We start from the raw sequence: 22,235 nt of genomic DNA, 5'->3' as shown, positions 1-22,235 counted from the left end.
AAACTATAATATTTTAATTAAAATATATATAATATAAAACTATAAAATATTAAATCTTTTATTGATGCTATTATTTAAGAATGGCTTGACTCAAACTTTGTATTAACAAAACTCTAAATAGTTTTGATTATTTTCGTGACAAAAAAATTGAGATAATTTATAAAATTGGAATTATCAGCTTTGTGGTATAAAAAATACTTTTAAAAAAATACAATCCAGCACATCACTCAATTCTCTTGAATTAATTTTCAATTTTTATTATTTTTTCTCAAAACAAAATACAATAACGAGAAAAATGAACAATTAATGAGATACCACTATTATTTTACAGTTCAATTTTACTCAATTTATTTGAATAACTTTACAGTTCAATTTTTTTTTCCAAATCAAAATATAATAACGTGAAATATTAAAAATTAATGAGGTTTTAATTTAGCATTATTAGGTAATACAAAATAAAAACTTGGATTATTTAATAGGAATACTCTTAACTATGATGATCCCGCTCAAAATACTCCAATCTTTCTTTTAACTACCAATACACCCACTATTACCCACCTTCCCTTTGAATAGGATTCGTGTAATGTTAACTTGTTGTAGCGGGTTATTTTAGCTTGGGCCCACTATTTTCTTTTCTATACTTCATCTTCCTCCTCCCCCTCTGCTACTTTATCTTCTTCATCTGGTAAATTTTTTGTTTTCAAATTTCATCTCTCCCCTCCATTTCAAAGGTACTTCTTCCTTCTCCTATGTTAATTTTTCTCTCTTTCCTCACCCATCATCATCTTCATCAATGTGGTTCGATTAAGCCACTTCCCACATACAAGTGACCATAAGTCCAGTCCTAATAGCATACTCATGTATCTCCTTCCCCTGATCAACAGCGACAAGTTCTGCAAACATAGGAAGTACCCACCAGAGAAACTAAAATCGTCAGCATTTGCCATCTCCCTCAACATTCCCAAAGCTTCTGCAAACATCCCATTTTGAACTATTACGGTGTTCCATGAAACAAATCCCTAGACTCCCTACATGGCATAGTCTCAAATATTTTCTGAGCACTACTTTGTTTCACTCTAGAAGTACCCATTTCGTCAAAATCGTTCCTCGGCCGAAAACCGACATCATCACAATATATCTTTCGTTGAGGCATTTCGTCGAACATATGAGGAGCATTTCGCTTAAGGCACGTCAATTTCAAATACATGTTCATAAGTGCATTCCGAGTATACATATCAAAATCAAGACCAATCTTAACACATTCACCAAGATCCAAATTTTTCAAGAAAGTACAAAACTTAATAATAGAAGGGAACAAATTATGATCTGGGTATAACCCAGAAACTTTAAATTGGTTAAAATTAAGATTAAGATTTATAATAAAATCCAGAAGAAGTGTAACAAGTAATCATAAATTTCCAAGCAATAATGGGAGTGATGAATCATGAAAAAGGTGAAAATATTGAGTGTTTCATGTAAGAGATTGAGTTTTGAGTAAATAAGAAGGATGAATGAGAGATTATACGGGTTGAATTCGTTGTGTTTGATGAATTGGGCATGAAATTGTTTGAAGGATGGGTTAAAATGGTTTTATAAGAGAGGTGACTTGCTTATCAGGTTATCGGTCACACTATTCTAATATAAGCGAATGAGTTAAATAGCTGGGCATATAGGTAGTTAAAATAAAGGTGGGAGTATTTTGAGCAACACTAAAACTTGGGAGAGACGGTCTCTCACTAAGTTATTGAGAGACCAATCTTTCGTACCCTTTTATTTGTATTTCGTACCCTTTTGTTATTGATCGTAATATAGTAATTTCGTACCTATTTACGTAATAAATGTACCCATTTTATTATTAATCATGATTTGTACCTATTTTATTACATTTAGTACTACTTTTTCTAAAACTTGTACAATGGTCTCTCAATAAAGCTTATTAAGAGACCGTCTCTCAGGAGACCTATTCTTTGAGCAGAACTACGATAATTTAGAATATTCCTATTAAATAAACCTAAAAACTACTTTATAAATAACCCGCATTTAAATGCGGATCTAAACTAGTTACCAATTACACACAAAAGAAAAAGGAAAAGGGTGATGTTTGTGCAGACAATAAGCAAAGCCTTGAACGCTTCTCGCAAACTCTTCCCTTTCCTCAAAATCAATACCTTCCATCTCTCTCCTCACTCTTCTTACTCTCCCATGGCGGCGTCCTCCCCTTCCCTCAAAAGGGTTTATCCCTTCTCCACCACTTCTCCCACCCACGCGCCACTCAAGCGCGTTGGCACTCACAATGGCAGCTTTCATTGTGACGAGGCTCTTGGCTGCTTCATGATTCTCCTTACTGACAAGTTTTCTGATGCCCAAATCATTCGAACCCGCGACCCCCAGGTTTCTACTCTTTTTTGTCGCTTTTCGCTTTTAATTTTTTATTCAGTGGCGGAACCAAGATTTGAACTTGGTTGTTTGATTTATGCTGTGCAGGTTTTGGAGAGTTTGGATGCAGTATTAGATGTAGGAGGAGTGTATGATCCAAGTAGAGATAGATATGATCATCATCAAAAGGGTTTTGGGGAGGTTTTTGGTCATGGCTTCGTTACTAAGCTCAGCAGTGCAGGTCTTGTTTATAAGGTATCAACTTTTCATCTTTTTTATTTTTAGCCTGCTTTAAATTTGAGTTTTGAGTTTTTGTAAAGTTTCGGAAAAATGTTTTTATGTTGACAAGGTATAAAGTTTCCAACTTTCAGCTGTTTGGTGTCACGATTTTCGCTGTATTCTAGACGAATTTTGTAATGAACTAGATTATGTCTCGTAATGCTTGACTTGTACAGAACAAGAAAGTGAAAAACAAGAAACAGCTGACAAGTATTGAAATAATAATGTGTAGTTTTTGTTAATATGGGTTGTTCTCTAGGAGGCTTTTGTGAAGAATGTCAGTGGTTTGAGTTATTTGTGTACAATTGTTTGTGATGCTATTTGAAAACAGTCAATGTTTTTTGTTAGGACAAGGGTGAGTTTGTGTACATTTGACCCCCTTATCTAAACATCTCTCTTAAGGCGCTGGTGTAATGTTGTTGTTTGTTTGTGATGTGTGATCTTAATGAATTGTTATTTGAATTGTTTTGTGTAGCATTTTGGAATGGAGATAATTTCCAAGGAGTTGAAGTTGGAATTAACTCACCCGGATGTGTTTCGGCTGTTTATTTCAGTCTACAGGAACTTCATGGAGGTTTGCTTTTTTTTTTTTTTTTTTCTTCTCCTTTGTTATTGGATTTACTTATTCCTGTACCTAATGGCTAGATTCTTACTGTGATTGTCCTTATTTTAGTTTATCCTTAGTCCTTAGAATTTGACAGACCAAAAATCTGGAACCTTTGGGGTTTGGAGCTAATGATGGTTTGCTTATTCGTTCCTTTAGATTGGTTTCTTGTTATTTGTCACTCCCTCTGTCCCACTCATTTGTTACCTATTCCATTTTTTGGTGTCTCACTCATTTGTTTACCTTTTTAATTTGGGAAGTGCTTTTCATGAGTTATTTGATCATACATCTCATCTTGCTCCACTTGTCATAATAGAACTATTTCTAGTTATCTACACATGATCCCCTCCCCTCTCCTTGGTCTTTGTGTTCTTGGTCTTTGTGCCAAAACTAAAGGTAAACAAATGATCGGGGTGGAGGGAGTAATTTATAGTTTGATACAAATGAGAATTTTTGACCATGTAGAAGGTTGGCTATGATAATTGACTACTAACACCATGAGGTGCTATCTAGAGCAGCAGAGATGATTCTCTATTTGCTTTTCTTCTGTCTCCCTCCTGCAGAATCTTATTTACTGTAGAATTGTCATATTTTCCGACCAAATAGCAAAGTGGCTCACCATAATCACTAAGTGGCTATGCTTCTTGCATTTTGAATTGTAGAATACTAGAATGTCAATGCACTTTACAGCCAATTTTCTTATGAGTCTCCGGAAACAGTCTTTCTGTTTTTAACACAGGGGTAAAGCTGTGAACAACTGAACATTTAATCCTCCTTACCTTGTCACGTGTTGGAGCCACTGAGCTAGTGGGGTTATGTTGAAGTTAGTTCTTTAAACAGTTTTGATGTTTATCTTTTTCTTCACAGGCCATTGATGCTATTGACAATGGAATCAATCAGTACGATACTGACAAGCCACCAAGGTATGTTAATAACACGTCTTTGTCCTCAAGGGTTGGAAGATTGAATTTGGATTGGACAGATCCCGATCAGTCAGCTGAGAAGGAGAATGAAGCATTTGAGAAAGCAATGAGTCTTGCCGGTGATGAGTTTTTGGATGTGAGTTCCTTACTATGTCATCTACCTCCGTTTTAATTTATTGGCGCCTATACTTGTATTTTCTTTCTTACATCAATGTTCAAAATCTATGTCGTCACTCGGCACTTATATATACTTACTTTTAACATGCAACATCCTTGTTGCAGAATGTCCGAAGTCTTGCAAAGTCATGGTTGCCAGCCCGATCAATTGTGGTGGAGTGTCTCTTAGCAAGAAAAGATATTGATCCTAGTGGAGAGATTATGGTGTTAAATAGATTTTGCCCTGTAAGCTTGCCAAAAACTTCACTTGAATCATCCTTCTCTTTCACAATCCATCCTATCACAGAGATTATGTTGTTAAATCTTTCTTCTCTTATGATCTCGCCTGTCATTTTGCTTGCATTTCTTATTTTTGTATATACAAAGGACTTGTCGTGGCGTGATCAATGTTTTTTTAAAAACTCAGGAATGATTTTCATGAGCCCATGATATGGAGTGCCTTTGAGGCTTAAATGGGTTCTTCCCATGTAGGTTTTTGAAATTAATAGCAGCAGTGGGTTATCAATGCTTTTGTACTATGGTGATATAGTGGTCTTTATATTAATATCAGCTGCGTGTTATCATTAATGTTTTTCACGTCCAGTTAGCTTAACAGGATTGTCAATGGGCCGTCTTTTTCCCAGTATATTAGTTGGCCTTTTGGGAAATTGAGCTTGGGGGAGGGGGGAGTTGCACCAAGTAAAGTGAGAAAGGATGTTCAAGTTCAACTTTACTATTGAAAGTACCTACGTCTCTCCGACAAGGCGACAAGACTGTAAGTATTGGAGAGATGGAGATGGCTATTCCCTGAACCAGTTTCATGTTTTTGCCTGAAATGAAGTGTCATGTTGGAATGTAGAACATGGGACATGCAGCCCAAGTGAAGTGTTTGGAGTAACATAGGAATTACGTCTAAAATGTCGAGCGCTTAAAAATATTCTAGTCGTGGGAATTTTCTTGTAGACTTTTGTTAGTGTGTATTTCTCTTTTCCTACCCTTTCACAAATCAGTTATTCATTTTGAGGAATCCCAATTGAAATGATATTCCTCCTTGCAGTGGAAACTCCATCTTTTTGAGCTTGAGGAGGAGATGAAGAGTGATCCTCTCGTCAAATATGTCGTTTACCAGGTATGTTGACAATTGGCCAAGAGAACTTCAGAATTATGCCAATATTAGTAGACTGGACAAAGCGAATGACCTGTCCCAAGCGTGGTAATAACAGCTGATGTAGACTCGAACACAAATTGACCTGACTCAACCCAGCTCAGAATTGACCCAACCCGACCCATAATTACCTGACCCGTACAACTCGTTTGACAAGCCTGCCATTATTCAATCAGCCGTCTTTTGCTTGATGAGAGAGCTGAGTTCTGTAAAGTGTAAATTTCAGTATGCCTTGATTGAACATCAAATTGTTTGGCAGGATGAGAGGAGCAAACACTGGAGAGTGCAGGCAGTGGCAGTTTCACCTGATAGCTTTGAGAGCAGAAAGCCTCTTCCAGAACAATGGAGAGGGCTGAGGGACAATGAGTTGTCGGGGAAGTCGGGCATTCCGGGTGGTGTTTTTGTGCACATGAGTGGGTTTATTGGCGGGAATGTTTCTTACGAGGGTGCTCTAGCCATGGCTAAAGCTGCTCTAAAGTTTTGAGATTTAGTTTAGCGATTTTGGCCGATTTCCTTGGAAAATAATCTTAAAACTTGTGATGCCCATGTTTTTAAGTTGGACAATAGAGGCATTGTATTTTGTAGACAGCGTAGTTTGCTTGGATTAGAATTAAAGAGTTGATACGCCAATCACGCAAAGAAACTGAGTGTAAAGTATGCAGGTGATCAAAGTGCATTAAAACATTTTAGTTTATTTTCGTAGTTTGTTTTTTACTCAATATAGTACCTTTTGCACAATATTTCCATTTACATACCCTGGATTAACAAAAGTTCTAAACCTAAATTTTCAACTATTAACCAGAACATCTCAAATCAATCAAGTCAAGTTTATAAACTAGAGGGAAAAAGTAGGAAATAAATGTTATTCTCATGTAAGATCGTCTTAGGCAAACATCATATAGAGGGAGTTATTCTCAGTGGCTGAACGATTTTAAGGCAAATTGTTTGGCGCCTGAACGGCTTGTTTCCGAAGCAATTTTTCAAAAATCTCGATCCTATGTGGACCCATTTTGGGTAATACGTTTCAACTTGACCCTATTTTGTTAATTTTTTTTGTTTTAAACACCTTAGAAAAAAATTCAGTAAAACTGTAAAAGCTAAACTAGTTACTTAATGAAGCCGTTTTACAAACTTCTAGTGTAAGATCACCTTACATAAGGATTAGTAGAAATAAATAGAGTTACATAGAGTTGGAGCCTTGGAGGGAAATCGTATATAAATAAAATGCACTTCATCATATTCAAATTTATAAAGTGTGTTTTTAAAGTTCTAGTTGAAGGTATTTTGCTATTTATTTCCGTGGGTAAGTCGTAAGTTTTAAGACCCAAAAACCGATTTAATTTTGACCAAAATAGTTTTTCAGGAGATACCTTTTTTGAGTGAAATAGTTTTTTTTTTTTGTCAAAACTTTCAGGTAGCTTATTCTTTTGGCAGTGTTTGACGAGTAGTTTATTTGCTCAAATAAGCTACCTGAAATCTAAAATGCTACCCTAGGTAGCATTTGTTTAAGGTACCTGACTTTTTATCGTTGCAATCTATAATATAGTAAATAATTATTATATCATTTTACGTCATCTCGCCAAAATAAGCTACATTTTCAGTTGGTTTGCCAAACAGTTTTTTTTATATATTTAGTTAGCTTATCAATTCCTAATTTTCAGCTCATTTTACCAAACAGAACCTTAGCCCTATTTGGGCTCGCTAAATAGACCCATACATTTAGGCCACCCAGCCCACATATATGGGCCATTTTAGTTATTCTGTCCCAAGCCTGTATCGGGCCGGCCCATAATACACCTCTAATTATAATGCTTCATTTTGCGCAATAATTGGAGAAAGTATTGAATGTTGTATACGGGGTAGGTGTATCATGTACGTGAATTTGGTCGTTGGCACATGGAGTCAGTGTAGATCGGGGAAGTACGAGTTGTTTACTATTCGTGTATGGGTGAAGATTTAAAGCTCACAGTCTTTTAAAGGTCCTTCCATATATCTAATACTCCCTCCTATTTTACATAATCTTCTCTCTTTCTTTTTTTATCTATTCACAAATCATAATACCTTCCCTATTTCCTTATTTAGTAAAGTTTTATACTTATTTTAATCAACTTACCCCACAACAATACTCACCTTATCTCACAACAATACTTATTTTAATCAACTTACCCACAACAATACTTATTTTAATCACCTCACCTACAATAATACCCCACAATACCTTCCCTTTCTCCAATTACCTAACCTCACTACAATACTTTACCTTATTTTAATCCATCTCCTTAATTCTAGTGCCCCATGAATAGGGAGGTTTATCTAGAATAGGAGAGAGTAATATATACTATCTCGGTTATTTGTTGTCTTTTTTCATATTTGGGTGTCTTAGTAAATTGTTGTCCTTTATATTTTAAGAATAAACTTTATGGACAATTTGATCATTTACACTCAAATTGTTCTACTTGTCATTTAGTAATTGACTCTTTCCTCTTTCTTTGATTTTTGTGCCAAACCAAATGATAACAATTGACTTAAGGGAGTAATTCATGAGCCCCATAAATCTTGCAACATGTTGATGTTGTCCTTCTCCAAAACCAAATCTCTGGCCCTCCATGACTACATTAAGCCACATACCGACATACGGAGTATATCTTTTTCTTTCTTACTATACTTAAACTAACTAAACCAACCAATAAAATGAAATTGAGAATAATTATGACAATCCTAGAAAGTTCGAATATCATTTTTTTTTAGGAAATGAAGAAGATACTTATCCATTGTAGTATCATCACTAAAAAGCACTGTTGTCAAAAAAAAAAAAAAAAAAAAAATCACATAAAAAGCTTTGAACTCATACTAACACAGTAACATTATTGTCTCTCACAAATTCTTATGACAACTGCATAGAATAGAATATATTTTATCTCCTTTTGAGAAAAGACAATTCTCCCAATAGTAGGTAACTTTACCACAATTCCATCTCACCCAGCAGCTTGATCTTTCCATTAAACAATTCCAAATACTAACCAAACATTCCTCATTTTCTTGATTCTTTTATTGTACTCTACTTAATTTCTCCCTGTTTCCGTGTATTATCTCTGTTTTCTTCCTCTTTTTCTCTCACTAATCAACTAATCCTCTTTACTTGTTTGAAACAATGAAGCAAAAGAAAAGAAATCATGTTTCTGTTTTTGTTCTTGTATTTACAATATTACTATTTGCATTTTTTATGTATAATCAGAATGTAAACTCCATGGCTCAATTTCCATTTAACAAACTAAAATCTCTACAAAACCCACTCCATATTAAACAAAACAGTGACGACGACGACAACGACGAAGAAATTGAATTACCAGCAGCAGATTGTGATCTTTTCACAGGGAAATGGGTATTTGATAATGTCAGTCATCCATTATATAAAGAAGATGAATGTGAATTTCTTACTTCTCAAGTTACTTGCATCAGAAATGGAAGGAAGGATTCTATGTATCAAAATTGGAAATGGCAGCCTAGAGATTGCAATTTGCCAAAGTAAGGCTATACAGTAAATTTCATTTGTTTACCTTTAATTAAAATAGCCGCTCTCGCAAACAATAAAAGAAGTAAATAAATGATTGGAGTGAACATAGTGATCAATTTTGGTATGTTATTAAATATAATGTTTTTTTTTTGTTTGGCGTAATTATTGGAAGGTTTAAGCCAAAGTTGTTGGTTGAGAAGCTAAGGGGAAAAAGATTGATGTTTGTGGGAGATTCGTTGAACAGAAATCAATGGGAGTCAATGGTGTGCCTTGTGCAGTCAGTTGTTCCTCCTGCTAAAAAGAGTTTGATTAAGTCTGGTTCACTCACCATCTTTAAAATTCAGGTTTCTTTCTTTGTTTCTTCTTAGCTGACCCGAGATCGATTCCGGATTCAAGCAATCTGTTGTTGTGCAAGATAAAATTTGCAAATTAGTCTGATCTAATTGTATGAGCCAATGGAGTTACATTTTACAATTGAAATAAAGTTGGTCTTGCACATGTAACACATTGCGTTTTTAATCCGAGTATTTTTTTTCTTTTGTTTAGGATGTATATTGTCATAACGTGTATTACGACTTTGGTTGAATTTGAAGGATTATAATGCGACAGTGGAATTCTACTGGGCACCATTCTTGGTGGAGTCAAATTCTGATAATCCCAAAATTCACAGCATCGTCGATAGAATAATCATGCCTGAATCAATTGCAAAGCACGGTGTCAATTGGAAAAATGTTGACTATCTTGTCTTTAACACTTACATTTGGTGGATGAACACCATTCAAATCAAAGTTTTGTAAGTATTCTTCTATTTACCCTCTAAACTTTTTAAGCTACATGTTATTTTCGACATTTTATTTGGAGTTTTAGGGAAAATAACATGAATTTGTTCACAAAATAGCCAGGGATGTACTTGGTACAATAATAATTCTTCTATATTGTTGGTTGTAATATAATCAACCAGGCGAGGATCTTTCGATGAAGGGGCGACCGAGTATGACGAGGTAGAGAGGCCGGAAGCATATAGGAGGGTGATGAGGACATGGTCTAAGTGGGTGGAGGAGAACATTGATCCTAATCGTACCAAAGTATATTTTAGCAGCATGTCTCCTCTTCATATCAAGTATGTTATTCTGATCACATTCTTAATTAATTCATTTTCTAATCTTCTACTGTAAATTGAATGATTGAAGAACGCAAGTTACGTAACCACAGTCCACAAAAAGTCACCTAATCAATCATCAATCATGGAGCATAACCATTAAATTATGAGAAAACAACTTTCTTTAAAATTCTTTATTTATGAGGGATATTTTAATCAACCATTAACAAATAATTATTGAAATGTAGATGGTATTTATTTTCATAATATCCATTTATCTTTGAACCAAAATTAATCAGGGGCAGATCTGATACATGAACCAACTCAACCAAAACCTTAAGAGCAAGTTCTTACTCTTGAGATCTTCAACAAGAGCTTTATTTAAAAAGTTGATCTACTAAATCATAAAGTTGGTTCTTAATTTTAAGAATTGGGTTCTAAAATAAGAACTAGGTTGATAAGCATATGGAAATGTGATGACCAATGACAATGCATAGAAAATGTGAAGTGTCTTAAAACTTTGTCTATTTCCAAGGGTAAAAAAAGTTCATATATTGTGGATGAAAGTTCTTAAATATTGGAAATAGACAAATATGATATGACATGAGAAGAACTTTATATAGAGTTCTTCTATTGCTATTGCTCTAAGGTGATGGTTGAGGACTAACTATTATAAATATTCTTATTACGCTCCCTCACTCAAATGATCATTGGGCTTGAAGAGTGGTTAGTTGTGCACCGGCTCCCCCGTACCGTGTGCTGGGTTTCCACTTCGAGTTTTTTAGGTTGCCATAATTTGAACCCGTGACCTTCGTTCACACTGGCTCTGATACCATGATAGATGGACCATCTCAACCAAAACCTTAAGGTGATGGTTGAGGACCAACTATTATAAATATTCCTATTAGGATCTACAGGAGGTGATGGGGTGTTAGAAAAAAAAAATTAACATGGTTAAAAAAAAAAAAGATACTGCAAATCACACAAACTGACAGACATACGGAGTAACCAATCGCCCAAATTGCATGATTTATATACTAATTTCTACCATTAAGGACTCCTTGACCTTCAATCTTACAATTTCAGTTCTGGTGATGGCTTCACATAAACATTAAGTTCAACGATTTATGATAAGTTGGTTTAGGGAGGTAAAAAATAAGTGTGTGATAGAAATCGCGATAAAAAAATCAAGTTAACAAAGAAGTAGAGATTTGGTAATGGCTTCACAGAAAATGTGTTCAATGAATTGAAAACTTATAGGGAGAAAAAGGGTAAGAGAGAGAGGGAGAATTTAGATATGTTAGGCTGTTGGCTGCACGCTAGGAACAAGTTAGGGCTAGCAATTAGCATTACAAACAATTTTTATATGAGTATAATCTAATTTGGGTCCTAAAATTACAAGGCCCAATGCAAAATTAGGAAGTCAGACTTTTTCCGGATCTGGTCTATGTTCGAAAATTTTTAAATTGCAAAATTAGGAAGTCAGATTGGTCTATTAGCGAATTAGGTTTAGGAAATTAAGGAGTAACTAAAGCAATTATAGCCGTAAGAAATTACTAAGTTTGTTGTTTGTAGCTTGACAGTAGTATAAGAGATAAGTATTTAGGTTAAAGATTGCTTGATTATTAACAAGAATTACAATGTATATATATACATAGAGGATGATACTAGAAGCTATAAACTTAGGTAAACAAATAACTAAGGATCCTAAAACTAAGGAAAGAATATTAACAATAAGATACAATAATAACAATAAGATTACAAAGGAATAATAAAGATTATGTATGCTTAATATGCCCCCGCAAGTTGGACAAACTGGAGGATAGACCAATCTTGGATAACAACGAGACAAACTGTGGTCGAGGCAGAGGTTTAGTTAAAGCGTCTGCCAGTTGATCATTCGTGTGGACATGCTGAACTCGGACATCATTATTTCGAACATGTTCTCGAACAAAATGAAAAGATATAGCCACATGTTTCATACGGAAGTGAAAGACCGGATTTTCCTATTAATGTGTAGCACTCAAGTTATCACAGTAAATAACGGGAACAGGGGTACTTGGCAGCTTCAATTCCGAGAGCAAAGAGCGCAACCAGAGAAGTTCGGCAGTGACATTAGGAAAGACGCAGAACTCTGCTTCTATGGACGAACGGGCAACCGTTTTCTGTTTGCGAGAGACCCATGAAATGAGATTTCGACCGAGATAGACAATGAAACCCGTCGTGGAAATGGAATAAGCTTTGTCACCTGCCCAATCGGCATCGCAGAAGGCATGGAGAGACATTGGGGATCGGGCATGTAGTTGAAGGCCAAGATCACTAGTACCATTAAGATATCGCAACAATCGTTTAAGCGCGGACCAATGACACTCTTTGGGATCATGTAGAAACTGGGTGAGGCGATTCACTGTGAAGGCAATGTCGGGACGGGTGAAGGCAAGGTATTGAAGGGACCCAATGATGGCACGATATTCGGAATGGTTAGTAATGGTAGGCCCCTCGGTTATGGTAAGGGGAGGATACGAGTGAAGTGGTGTTGGTGTTGGTGTTGGGTGTTGGTGTTGGTTTGGAGTCGGAAAGATTACAACGGGTAAGAAGGTCGGTGACATATTTGGTTTGGGTAAGAAGAAGGCCCTGTGGGTTGGGGGTGACCTCAATACCAAGGAAGTACGACGGTGGTCCAACATCTTTTAAGGAGAAGCGAGCATGAATATGATGAAGGAAGGCCGTGAGGTGAGGGGTAGATGAGCCGGTGACAATAATGTCATCGACATAGACAAGGAGATAGAGTGAGTAAGAATTGTGAGTGAGATAAAAAAGAGAAGGATCAGAAATGGAGTTAGTGAAACCGTAAGAAAGGAGGTAAGTGCGAAGTTCATTAAATAAACCACGCACGAGGTGCTTGCTTAAGACCGTAGATAGCTTTGTGAAGGTGATAGATATGAGAGGGAAATGAGGAATCGGCAAAGCCCGGCTGTTGAGACATGTAGACGGTGTGAGTAAGAGAGCCTTGAAGGAAAGCATTATTGACATCAAGGTGACAGAGAGGCCAGGAATTACCAAGAGCAATGGACAGAATTCGACGAATAGTCGCGGGTTTGACGACGGGGCTATAAGTGGCAGTATAGTCAAGTCCCGGTCGTTGGTGAAAGCCTTTAGCAACGAGACGGGCTTTGTATTTATCAATCGTATTGTCGGGTTTATATTTTATTCGAAACACCAACTTGCAGCCAATAGTATTAAAGTGAGATTGAGAGGGAACAAGGGATCAAGTGAAATTTTTAGTGAGAGCTCGATACTCGTCTTCCATGGCTGCACGCCAACGCGGATCGAGGAGAGCTTGTTTGACTGTAGAGGGGAGACTGTGAGAAGAGCAGGTAAGAGAGGCAGTTTTAGCATATTTGGGATTTGGCTTGGTAATATTATTAGTAAGACGAGTGACGACAGAGCGAGGATGAACAGTAGTGGACTGCCGTGTGATTTCGGGAGAGGAAGAGGAGTCAGTGGAGGGAGATGTGGAAGGAGTGGAGATGGATGAAGCTGAGGACGAGGAGGAGGCAGAGGACTGGGTGGAGGCAGGGGACTGGGTTGAGGCAGAGTGCGGGGATGAATCAGAAGAGGGAGAGGAGGACAGAGGAGTGGAAGAGGTAGTGGAGAGGAGTGGAAGAGGTAGTGGAGGCAGTAGGAGATGTTGGGGAGTCTGGAGGAGTAGTCGTGGGAGTTGCGGGTGTGGAAGGAGTTGAGGGAGGAGGTAAAACAGTGAGGGAAAGTTCACACTAGTGGGAGGGGGATGGTAAAGGAGAGGAGGTTGATGAAGTGAGCGAGTAAAACGGGAATGTGTGTTCGACAAATTGGACATGTCGAGACGTATAAAGTCGATTTGTTTTGGGATCTAGACAATGATAAGCACTTTGTGAGGAAGAGTATCCAACGAAAATACAAGGGATAGAGCGGGGATCGAGTTTATGAGATGTGTAAGGGTGAAGCCAAGGATAACAAAGGCACCCAAAGCTACGCAGTTTAGTGTAATTGGGTTGAGTGTTAAAGAGCTTAAAGAAAGGAGAGACATTATTAAGAGTTGGGGTGGGCATTCGATTAATGAGATAAGTGGCGGTTGTAAAGGCGTGAGGCCAATGAGTTGTGGGTAACTGACCGTGGGAAAGAAGGGCAAGACCGGTCTCAACAATGTGCCGATGACGACGCTCGGCATAACCATTGTGCTCGGGAGTGTGGGCAGGGGAGGTTAGATGACTAATACCGTGAGTTCCTAGAGTAGGTGTTAATTTAATATATTCTCCGCTATTGTCGGAATAAAGTTGAAGGATGGGTCGATTGAAATATTTCTTAACAAGAGCTTTGAATCGAATAAAGGTTGCTTCGGTATCGGATTTTCGTTTGAGAGGATATAGCCAGACATACTTGGTAAAATGGTCCACAAAAATGACACAATATTTAAATGAATCATATGATAAAACAGGAGAAGTCCAAACATCCGAAAAAATAAGTTGTAACGGAGCAGTAGAATTTAAAGTAGAAATTGCAAAGGGGAGCTTATGGCTCTTATTAATGGAACAAGCAGCAGATGACTCAAACTGAGAATGTTTAAACGAAAAATTAGCTAAACGACTGAGATTGGCGAGAACTTTGGAGGACGGGTGGCCGAGACGATGATGCCAAAGTGCAAGGGAAGCATGCGAGCTGGTGTGAGCTTGTGGCGGGTACGGGGTCCATTCAAACAGGCCGTTCTTTTTGGTTGCTTGAAGAAGGAGTGTCCCTGTTTGAATATCCTTAATAAGACAAGAAGAGGGTGAGAAAATAGCGAGAGCATTATTGTCAGAATAGAGCTTAGGAATAGAGATAATATTATGGGAAATAGATGGAACATGAAGAACATCATTAAAGTGTAAAGGAATAGAGGAGTTGGAGTAAGAGAAAGAACCTATATTATCAATCGGGGGGAGGAGCCATCTCCAATAATGAGATCATCGACACCGTCGTACGCATTGTGGAGAGCAAGATTATTGAGGTCATTGGTTATATGGTGCGTGGCACCGCTGTCGAGGAGGTAGGTGTTTGGGTCAGAGGAGGCGGCTGCCGTGGCAGTGTGTGCTTGTGGTTGAGAATTGTAGCGGGGCATAGGGGGAAATTGGATGTTGGGAAAGCGACGTTTGAAATCCCGACAAATTTCAACAAAGTGACCGGGTTTGTGACACCATTGGCATCTACCCTTAAAGTTGACCGAAGGAGGATTAGGGGAGGTCTGGTTATAGAACGTGGCGGAGGGTTTGGGAAGCAGGCCAGGGGAGTTATTTGGTGGTGGAGGGCGACGGTTGGGAATGGCGTAATTGACAGAGGCAGGGAAGGTGGGGGAGGTGGTGTCGGGTTTGTAAGTAAGGTCATGGTGCAACAATTTCTCATGAAAAGCATCAAAAGAGATATGAGTGTCACGAGCACGTACCGCGTCGATTACGGGTTTATATTTCGCATAATCGAGACCTTCAATTACCTGACCAATAATGTCTTCAGCATCCATTGGTTTGCCGAGATGAGCCAATTCGTTCGTACATGTACGAATTTCTTGCATATAGACGGTCGTTGACTTGTCACCCTTTGATATCGACTAGGGTCGATCTTTGACCTGAAGAATGTGACTACGGGATGGATTGCCGTATGTGGAGCGCAGCGTGTTCCACACTTCATGGGATGTTTTGTCATTGAGAAGGAAGAGGGTGATAGACGGGTCGATGGTACCAAGTATAGCACCCTTAATACGTCGATCTTGACGAACCTAAGTATGGTACGCTGGGTTCGAGACTTCTTTCTTTTCGTTATCAGTTTTGGTGGATGAGGGACAGGGATGAGAGCCATCTACGAATTTGAACAAGTCAAACCCGAGAAGGAAGTCGGTGAGGTGAGTAGTCCATGAGCGATGTGTTTGGGGAGTGAGTTTGATGCATTGACTGAGATTGACAACAATGAAGGGAGAAAGAGGTTCAAAGGAGTTGGGAATGGTGGTTGTAGAAGACGACATGGCTGGCTAGGGTTCCGAAAAAAAAAAATTTGAGAAGAGGATGATCGTTGGCTCGATACCATATAAGAGATAAGTATTTAGGTTAAAGATTGCTTGATTATTAACAAGAATTACAATGTATATATATAGATAGAGGATGATACTAGAAGCTATAAACTTAGGTAAACAAATAACTAAGGATCTTAAAACTAAGGAAATAATATTAACAATAAGATACAATAATAACAACACAAAATCTCATTGAAGACGGCATGTATCCGTCACTTTGGAGTGACGGATACCATTTCCTCTCACAAATGACCCAAATAGAGAAGAGAGAGAAGCACATGGGGGTGCCCCCACCTTGTCCCCCCTATCCGTTTTGTGAGTGGCATTATCCGTCTCTTGCTCCGACCCGTCTTCAGCAAGACTAACTGTAATAACAATAAGATTACAAAGGAAATAAAGATTATGTATGCTTAATAAGTAGAATTGACGAAATTACTTTTCGTCTTGTTGAAAATGACGATGTACTAGATAGTTTTCAACGCGAGAAAACTCATCGCATTTATTGCCCCCACGCTCTTAGCATAAATTGTGTTATGAATTACTCGAGTAATTATATTTTGATTTTTTTTATATTATAAATTTTAATGAACACCCGTCTCCCCTATCCCATAAATCCTAGATTCGCCACTTGAATTAACCAAGTGGTGTTAATCTAGTGGTAGCCGAGTTAAACCTTGAAACTTGCACAAATGCAAGAGTTAAGAGGTCCCAGGTACCTACCAGCTCGGGCGATGATCACTTGGCCACTGCAACCCCTGAAAGGGGTGGCTTGCATGGGCCCGGAAGATTCAACCCCCTCGTCATCAAAAAAAAAAAAACAAATTTGAGGAAATTTATATATTTATTTGTCGAATTAGTCACATTATCAATAAGGTGCATATATATCACGTAGTTAGAATATGAAATCAAATCCTTACACAAGGATTTATTATAGCCATATGTTTGAAGAAAAAAAGTTAAGTCATCAATCATTCAAAATGTAGCTGTTAAGAACATAAGTAATGCTTTGGGTTAGTCCAAACTACTTCACATCTTTATATTATTACTGAGTTTTTAATTGAAAAGCTGCCTTCCTATGAACGAACTTCTACATGGTTGTGTCTTATTTTCTTAATGACATTGATATACATCTCGGTTCACTGAACTGTCTATGCTTTATAGATCGCTGTATAACCTCGAAGCAATGTGATCTTGAAAATGATTTTCATGTATCTTATCTGATAATCGACATTAGAAAATTCGTGTACATTATTCGATCCTCTTATCCTGTATTTTTTGTTTGTTTTGATGATTACTAACCTATAAAGCTTCAACAACCCAATCAATGTAGGAGCTTGGACTGGAACAACCCAAATGGAGTAAAATGCGCAAAAGAAACAACACCAATACTAAACACAAGCATGTCGTTTGATGTAGGAACAGATAGACGACTCTTTTTGGCAGCGCACAATGTGTCACAGGCAACAAAGAGGGTGCCTGTGAGCTTCCTTAACATCACCACGCTGTCAGAGTATCGGAAAGATGCACACACGTCGGTGTACACCATACGACAAGGGATGATGATTACGGCAGAACAACAATCCGACCCGGATAACTTTGCGGATTGTATCCATTGGTGTCTTCCTGGTCTACCCGATACTTGGAACGAGTTTCTCTACACAAGTATCATTTCTCGCACGTGACATTTCTTATTCATGTCGCATGCTTTTATATGTCGTGCTCGCCTTTTTCCCCTCGATTTTTATGGACATAGATTTGTTGTAAGTCCAATTTTCGTGAGTCCTTAGCTTGTAAATTGTTGATATATAGGATTGTACACTCCCATTGTAAAGTATTGACAAAGTTATAGCAAAACAAAAGGGCAAGAATTGCCCTCCTTGCAAAGAAAGGATTAAGGTTGTAATGTAAAAGCAACATTTTGTGCAATATTATTTTTCATTGTTATGATCTAGGTAGCACGAACACTTCTCTTAATCAGTCGTCCCGTATTCGACACTCGTCGGATACACGCCGAAACGTGTCGGACACCTACAAAGCCGTGTCTAACTTTCTACATTTATTTGGGCACGTGTCCGACGCGTGTCCAAGATATTTGGGTCGTGTCCGACGCGTGTCCATGGTATTTGAACATCATTTAAGGTGAATGATGTTCTTTAAACGAAAAATGAGCTTTCGAAAGAGATTGATTAAAAGATGGGTTTGGATGAGAGATGAAAATGAATTATAATTAAGGGCAAGTTTTAGCTTCACTCATTTAAATTTAATATCAAATACTAAAAAATATATCAATATCAATAAATCAATATATATATATATATATATATATATATATATATATATATATTAATAAATGAAGTTTTTTTCGAGCGATTATAGAGTCTCTAACCTTCGCAAAACACCTTAATAAAATAAATAATAAATAATTACCCCAATAAACAAAAATTAAAACAGAATTGATCTAACCAATCTTATCAATCAATACTATATATTAATTCCAGAAACCAAGGGACTTCAATGTAATTAAAGGAAGTTATACAAATTAATTATACTATATAGTTTTAAATCACTAGCACCGTGTGATGGACCCGATTAAGGGATCTCAATGCAAATATTATATAGTTTGAATTAAAATTAAATTATATAGAAGCTTGATAATTTTCCTAAACATGATCAATTTCCTTAAAATAAAATAATTGATTAAGATGGTCAGTTTCAAAGAGACTAAAAGAAATAAGCTTGGTAATTTTCCTAAATATTTATAGAATACTAGAATATGGTCAATTTCCTTGAAATAAAATAATTAATTAGTATAAACCTGCACACTTATGATATTAATTATTATCATCATAAAATTATACTTCATATATTAAATTTAAAATTATGCAATTTTACTAAACTTTATAATTTATTAGATGTATATAGATGTTAATTATTCAACGTACAAAAATATAATATAAGTAGGTTATAAATAATTCAAGTTATATTCCATAATATATAATATTGCATGATTCTTTCGATTTGATTTAATTCATATACGTAATATATTTATATAAATATATAATCCTCTTAAAATTGCATGCCTGAGTAGTAAAAGTAATTTCGTCAGTAAAGAAAAGAATTGTAGTAACATTGGATATAGTTATATGATAGTAATCACTCATTTGAATAGTAAAAGTAACAATATTATCACTTATCAGCGAGATTAGTGAAAGTGGTAGAAACAACGGGAGTAGTGAAATAATCAATATTAATGCGGCAATAATAAAAGTAACAATGGGCGGGAGTAGTGAAATTATCAATATTAACGCGGCAGTAATGACAGTAACAATAACTACGGCGGGAGTAGTGAAAGTAACAATGATTACGGACAAGTAGTTAAATGCTATTACTATTGTTCCATTAATAAGAGTAAAATATTAATAGCGGGAGTAGTGAATTTGTCTCAAAATTTATTTAATCGTAATTGTAGGATATGCCATAGAAAAATATATTAATGATAAATTTATGGGTTATGCACCTTTAAGTAATTTTATTTAATGAAAAAAAAAAATTAATGGTAAGTAAAGGTAGCCCGGGCGAAGCCGGGCACCAATACTAGTCTATATAAATTCAGAAGACAATATTCATTGTACAGCCCGCCACATCATAAATGCATTTTTTTTTGGTGAAAATTCAGGTTATGGTGGGACCTATGAGTGTGCAACGTATTTAATTATTCAGATATCCGTCTTCTCGAACATGCGCTAAATTCCGTGTCGCAACAGATTATATAAAATAATCTTATGGAATACTTCTTCGAATTAATATTATGATAAAATTTTATACATTCCGTGTAAAGAAAATGCATAACATTTACGCAGAATTAATTACAAATGCGAGTAAATGTGATTAAATTACATAATTTTAGAAACAAAATTACACAATAAAATTACATAATTTCAGGAAGGAATTACAGTTATATACGGGATCGAACCTACAACGGAAATGAATTACAAAAATGAATTACATGTATTTTTGTTAATATTATTGTACCACAAATTCACAACATAATTTTTTAAAACTACAGGGTACAAATTTTTTTTTTCAAAAAACAATAATGACGGAATATGTACTTGTCACAACATAATTTTTTAAAACTACAGGGTACAAATTTTTTTTTTTCAAAAAACAATAATGACGGAATATGTACTTGTCACAACATAATTTTTTAAAACTACAGGGTACAAATTTTTTTTTTTCAAAAAACAATAATGACGGAATATGTACTTGGAATATAAAACTCGGCATCTTAATTATCAGCCGCGCACACCGAAATTGGTAGGTGACAATGATAGGAAACCGAGTTAATACAGTCTTCAACAAGCATTTAAAGCTATTTTTAATTTTTTTTACTCTAGAAAAACAAATAAATAAATTTTATTTTAATTTACAAGTGATTAAAATTTTTTTAATAAATTTTTTAATAAATAATTCACAATTGTTATAACAAATATTGTTTAAATAATAAAAACACGATAAGGTAAGTCGAATAAATTAAATATTTTTTAAAACTAGATAGTACGATGTTGTTGAGCGCTTAGTGAGAGATCTATATGCCGAATATGGTGAAACTCTTACTGATGTTAATCCGTCTGTAACTGGAAATGAACATTCACCCGGTAGTTGTGGTTTTAACGCATCCTATTTACGTGGAGAATGTTCATTTTCAGTTAGATCACTGATCACTGATATAAAACAATTAAATAATTACAATAGAAATGTAAAAATAAAATATTTATCAAAAAACATTCATACCGTCCTAAATACAAACCCGTGCAATTTTGCACGGGTTTAAAACTAGTTTTAAATTAGATTATGAACATACGTACTCCATGTATTACTACTATTTTAGTCAAACTAAAAGTCTATAATCTATATGAATTCAGGACTCCATAGGATTCTAATATAATGGTGTATATATATACTGATTTTTTTGCAACCAAAACTCCATATGAGTATGAGATTATTTTTTTTATTTGTTTCTCTTTAAGATTACTTTTTTATTGTGAACGTAGGATTTGATGTTTTAATGTACTTCTTGTGTCTTTACTTGCTAATACTTAATTTGTAATTTTCTTTTTACTATGTTTTATTATTATTTGGAAGTCTCATGTTCCTACTCTATATATTCTATGTACAATATTCAATTCAATCATTATATAGAAAAACCTTATTTATGTTTATCATTTGCCGCAGATAACATGATTGTGCGGTATACATGAAGATTGATCGAGACGAACCAACACTATTCCTTCGTTATGACTAAAAAAGCGACCCTCGGTATTATATATACACACAGTAAGCCATTTAATCGTATTAGGTTTCATATATATTTACTGTTTTATAGTTTGGCATTATTTTTGTTCTCTGGTGCTTATACGAGGGATAGTGTAGGTTAGTTTTTTTCATGTGTATTCCATGATAATCACTTTCTTCTTTGTTTTGGCTTAATATGAATTTGAGTTATGATACTAATTTTATATTATAGTCATCATATGTTAACTTCCATAATTTGTATGAAGTTCGTTAAGATTAGATAATAGCAGGATCAGTCTCGGTTTCCGAGTCATCACTCTTATCGGACAACCCGATGGATTTTAGTGTGGTATCTTCAGAAGCAAGGAGATGATCGATGACCTCGAAAGCCTCGGCCGTATTAAGTAAAAGGAGGCGGTTCATGGTTCATGTTGGAATTTTTGGTTTTAAGAGTTATTAGAATGAGATTTTGATATTGCAGACCGAGAAAGCGAGGTGGAAAGAGATATTTTTAGTCACCATTGCGAGACCGAAAGTAAAAGAGAGTGACTGCTCCGTTCAACTCCTTACTTTACGTATGTAATACACTAATACTTCGTATACATTAATACAACAACTAATAATTAAGAATAAAACTGTATTGCATAATATGCTTCCTATTATAAGCGAATGATGATATATTGATATGCAACAATGGTAATATATATGTATATAAGATTAATAAGAAGACGTAGATCATGATTGT

General features: G+C 35.9%; 2 protein-coding genes across 3 annotated transcripts; both read left to right on the top strand.

Moving 5' to 3' along the window:
* Positions 1-2,054: 2,054 nt before the first annotated feature.
* On the top strand, positions 2,055-6,241 carry LOC141643013 (uncharacterized). The gene is made up of 7 exons (XM_074452035.1): positions 2,055-2,391; positions 2,485-2,631; positions 3,131-3,229; positions 4,127-4,318; positions 4,465-4,584; positions 5,396-5,467; positions 5,763-6,241. Exons 1-7 carry the CDS (start codon positions 2,098-2,100, stop codon positions 5,985-5,987), a joined length of 1,149 nt encoding a protein of 382 aa, XP_074308136.1. The 5' UTR covers positions 2,055-2,097; the 3' UTR covers positions 5,988-6,241.
* A 2,043-nt stretch (positions 6,242-8,284) lies between these two features.
* Positions 8,285-18,121, top strand: LOC141643012 (xylan O-acetyltransferase 1-like). Of its 2 annotated transcripts, none has more exons than XM_074452033.1 (5): positions 8,285-9,028; positions 9,190-9,361; positions 9,611-9,810; positions 9,979-10,137; positions 17,526-18,121. In XM_074452033.1, the coding sequence occupies exons 1-5, from the start codon at positions 8,655-8,657 to the stop codon at positions 17,875-17,877; spliced, it is 1,257 nt and encodes a 418-aa protein (XP_074308134.1). In that variant the 5' UTR covers positions 8,285-8,654; the 3' UTR covers positions 17,878-18,121. The 2 variants fall into 2 exon arrangements, with proteins under 2 accessions (XP_074308134.1, XP_074308135.1); XM_074452034.1 differs by having other exon boundaries at positions 17,612-17,718.
* The last annotated feature ends 4,114 nt before the right edge of the window (positions 18,122-22,235 follow it).

Source organism: Silene latifolia, chromosome 2 (genome assembly GCF_048544455.1).
Source record: "Silene latifolia isolate original U9 population chromosome 2, ASM4854445v1, whole genome shotgun sequence".
In the NCBI taxonomy this organism is placed as follows: Eukaryota; Viridiplantae; Streptophyta; class Magnoliopsida; order Caryophyllales; family Caryophyllaceae; genus Silene; species Silene latifolia.
Note: the sequence above shows the minus strand (reverse complement) of the source record. Positions and strands in the feature narration are given on the sequence as shown.

What these genes read in the sequence shown, in the direction of transcription:
- LOC141643012 (XM_074452033.1), top strand. Translation starts at nt 8,655, where the DNA reads ATGAAGCAAAAGAAAAGAAATCATGTTTCTGTTTTTGTTCTTGTATTT. An exon ending in AGAGATTGCAATTTGCCAAA is followed by an intron (nt 9,029 to 9,189) that starts GTAAGGCTATAC and finishes AATTATTGGAAG; the next exon opens with GTTTAAGCCAAAGTTGTTGG. An exon ending in TCACCATCTTTAAAATTCAG is followed by an intron (nt 9,362 to 9,610) that starts GTTTCTTTCTTT and finishes TTGAATTTGAAG; the next exon opens with GATTATAATGCGACAGTGGA.
- LOC141643013 (XM_074452035.1), top strand. Translation starts at nt 2,098, where the DNA reads ATGTTTGTGCAGACAATAAGCAAAGCCTTGAACGCTTCTCGCAAACTC. An exon ending in GTGCAGGTCTTGTTTATAAG is followed by an intron (nt 2,632 to 3,130) that starts GTATCAACTTTT and finishes TGTTTTGTGTAG; the next exon opens with CATTTTGGAATGGAGATAAT. An exon ending in TCTACAGGAACTTCATGGAG is followed by an intron (nt 3,230 to 4,126) that starts GTTTGCTTTTTT and finishes TTTTCTTCACAG; the next exon opens with GCCATTGATGCTATTGACAA.